Below are 3,083 nucleotides of genomic sequence, written 5' to 3' on the forward strand. Positions count from 1 at the left end.
GAAACAAACACAAATGTGTGTGTGTAAATATATATCATCATCATCATCATATACCGTCCGCTTTCCATAGTGTTGGTAAGGAGGTTTATTAGAGTTCTGGATTTATATGAATGGAGCAGGGGGTGGATTAGGTGAGTTATGTTATTAGGGTAGATGTTAGCTAGTTGTGGGTTTCTGAGTTCCTTGTTAAGATGTCAGATTATTCCAGCAATGTTGGTGGTGGAGCAAGACAATTTTATAGATTGGGGGTTAAAGATTTCTCTAAGGGGGCTGGATTTAGGTAAATGTTTTTTAAGTTGGATGAAGAGTTTAGGTACTTGGGGGCTGAGCATTAAGGGCAAAATGGGGGTGAAACCAGATAACATCACAGGTTCTTGTTCATTTATTCCAATTAGGGGGGTTATCAGAGTGAGGATAGGGCTTTGGAGGTGTGCACTGGTGTCAATTTTGGCAGGTTGCAATGCTTTAGGATTGTCTGGTGGGAGGATTTTCTATTAAGTCATCTACTACTTTGAAATTTGAATAGATAGAGGGGTGGTGGGATATTTTGGGTGGGGAAGATAGTGAAGAAATCCAGTATAGATTTTAAGATGGAAGTGGGGTGGTTGGAGGAAAAATTGACAGGCAAGGTATTTGCCAGATTTGGTTTTGTAAGTCTTGTGTGACGTCTAAGGAATTAGTGGTTTTAAGATTGTTACAGAAGGAGATGCCAAGGCTGACATCTTTAAAAAACTTCATCTTTTTCCAGTTGCTAGAATTTTAGATTGTGAACAGAGCGTTGTCTCTGTGTAGACTGCTGGAGATGTTAGGGAATTGTTCCCAAAGGTTGTTAAGTAGGTAACAGCCTACAAGGTTTGTAACTTGGGCGCAGTCACTAGCCTCCTTGAGGATGTCAAAAAACTCTGGTGTATCTTTGCAGGCCCAGGATTTCCCATCAAATTGTATGATAGTTTGGCATGCTGAGATATCAATATTGTCATGAGATAGGTTGGAGTGTTTTCTGGCGAAAATTAGAGCTTTGATTAGAAGAATAGGAGATATACTAGAGTGGTATTGGTCAATGTTGACCTGGATAAATTTAAAAGTAGGTTTAGGGCATAGAGAATTGAACCACTGAGTGGCTTCAGTAATTTTGGTCCAAAGTTTTAATATAGCATGAAGTTGGGGTATAATCTGATCTACTGTGTGTGTGTGTATATGTATAGGAGAAACAGTAAAGGGAGAAAGATTATATCTTAATGTGAATGATATTCTGATGCCTCTGGTTTTTTTAGATGCCTGATCGAAACCTCAAGTGGTCTGTGCAGTGGTGCTTAACCATACCTCCTGGGGCTCATCCAATCAGTGCACCAGCTGGCACTCCAGCTGTTGTGGTAAAGAGCAAAATGATAATCATGGTAAGTGTAATCTGCTACTTCACTCTCTACACTGTCAACTGATATTAGAAAATATTATTTAGTATCAATGTGACCATAATGTAATTATTAGTCCTGCTGGGGAAGAATTTCACTTCAGTAAAGTTCGCAAAATAGAATCTAAATTTTTTTCACTGGGTATTTTGTTGGTTAAGAAATTAGGTGTGCGTGTTAATTTGGTTGGGTCATTTTACATGTAGCTATCAATATGACTGGTAAATAATATTTGAAAGCATAGTATAGTGGTGATTCTCTTGCAATGTTAGTGTTGTGTATCTAAATATACACATTGTTTAAAAAATGTAAATGTAGTGTTGGTCTCTTATAATATTGGTATTTCTAATTTGTGTGCCTGACAAGAGAAGTATTACAATTTTGCTATTGTCAAGTTACATTTAACTTTGTTGCAGTTTAAACTTTGAAATTTATAGTGTATTTCAGTAGTTACTTGTACTTTTTATTTAGGCACCTGATGGCCAAAACTGGATATTTATATCATTTAATGTCCGTTTTCCATGTGTTGGATGGTTTGACAGGAGCTGGCCTGCTGAAGACCTGTCCAGGCCCCACGTCTGTTTTGGCATGGTTTCTCTGGCTGGATGTCCTTCCTAATGCCAACCACTTTACAGAGTGTACAGGGTACTTTTACACAGAACAGGTGTGTTTATGTGGCACCTGTATGGGGTGTTTTTTATGTGGCACCAGCATCCATGAGCCCGAAAGATTAGGAATGCTCAGCTGGAGAGGGATGCAGTGGTGAAGCCTGCATGCAAGGATCACCATGTTTTTACTTAGCTAAGCCAACTGGTAGGAAACCTAGGGGTAGATTACAAGCAAGAGTGTCTCAGTTAATGACAGTTGTTTCTGATAAGACCCAATGGAACTCTACCTCAATGACCCTCCCAGGATACATATAATCTGATTAGAAAAAATATAGCAGGTTAAGACTACATTGAAGTGAAATGACATGTAACTAAGTTTTAAATGAGATTATTTCAGTTCATAAATTCTGTCTAAATATTTAAACCCCCAAATTATTAAGACTATATATATATATGTATGTGTGTGTGTGTGTACAAAAATTAATTCATATGCTTGTATTATGTATTGATTGTGTTTATTCTTTCTGTTTTAGCTTATGTTGACCCGGATTGGCCTAATGTTGTCTTCAAACACCGAACCTCAGTCTGTTATTGTTCCTCTGCTCTATGACATCAATGCTAATACAATACAACTTGTTGAAGCTCGGCCACCTGCCCCTCACACTCAGACTCCTGCACAAATGGCTATTGTTTCAATGTTAAGACGATTTGCTGAACTTCATCAAAATCCTACCGAATGTGCCATATTCCCATCAGTGCGAGAACTTATGACTAATTTAGTAATTCCTATTCAGCAGTAATGCCGATATAAACATTTCCTTCAAACTCCTGTACAAATGTTTACAAAACACCTCCTTAAGCTGATTTCCTGTCTCTAAACTATCCTTGCAACTCAGTCTCCACTTTATTATTCTTTGCAGTAATTAAGTGCAGGCAGGTTACAATTTTTAAAATTTATTTTTATCCTTCATGTTTTGAGATCTGATTTTCCATATTAGCACCAATTGGATAGTTCTGCAAGCATGAATTGTGAGAGCAAATATTTTCCAGACAGATGCTATTTTCT

The 3,083-nt window shown here is 37.7% G+C and overlaps 1 protein-coding gene across 1 annotated transcript in view; it reads left to right on the plus strand.

Moving 5' to 3' along the window:
* LOC106883733 (mediator of RNA polymerase II transcription subunit 14) overlaps positions 1 to 3,077 on the plus strand; it is a gene marked incomplete at its 5' end in the record, with an annotated part of 4,819 nt that extends 1,742 nt beyond the window's left edge. The window contains 2 exons of the mRNA XM_014934847.1: positions 1,275 to 1,397; positions 2,551 to 3,077. Of these exons, the coding sequence (XP_014790333.1) occupies positions 1,275 to 1,397; positions 2,551 to 2,817 (390 nt within the window). The remainder of the gene's footprint in view (positions 1 to 1,274; positions 1,398 to 2,550) is intronic.
* Positions 3,078 to 3,083: the final 6 nt, after the last annotated feature.

Source organism: Octopus bimaculoides, unplaced genomic scaffold, assembly GCF_001194135.2.
Source record: "Octopus bimaculoides isolate UCB-OBI-ISO-001 unplaced genomic scaffold, ASM119413v2 Scaffold_363115, whole genome shotgun sequence".
NCBI lineage: Eukaryota > Metazoa > Mollusca > Cephalopoda > Octopoda > Octopodidae > Octopus > Octopus bimaculoides.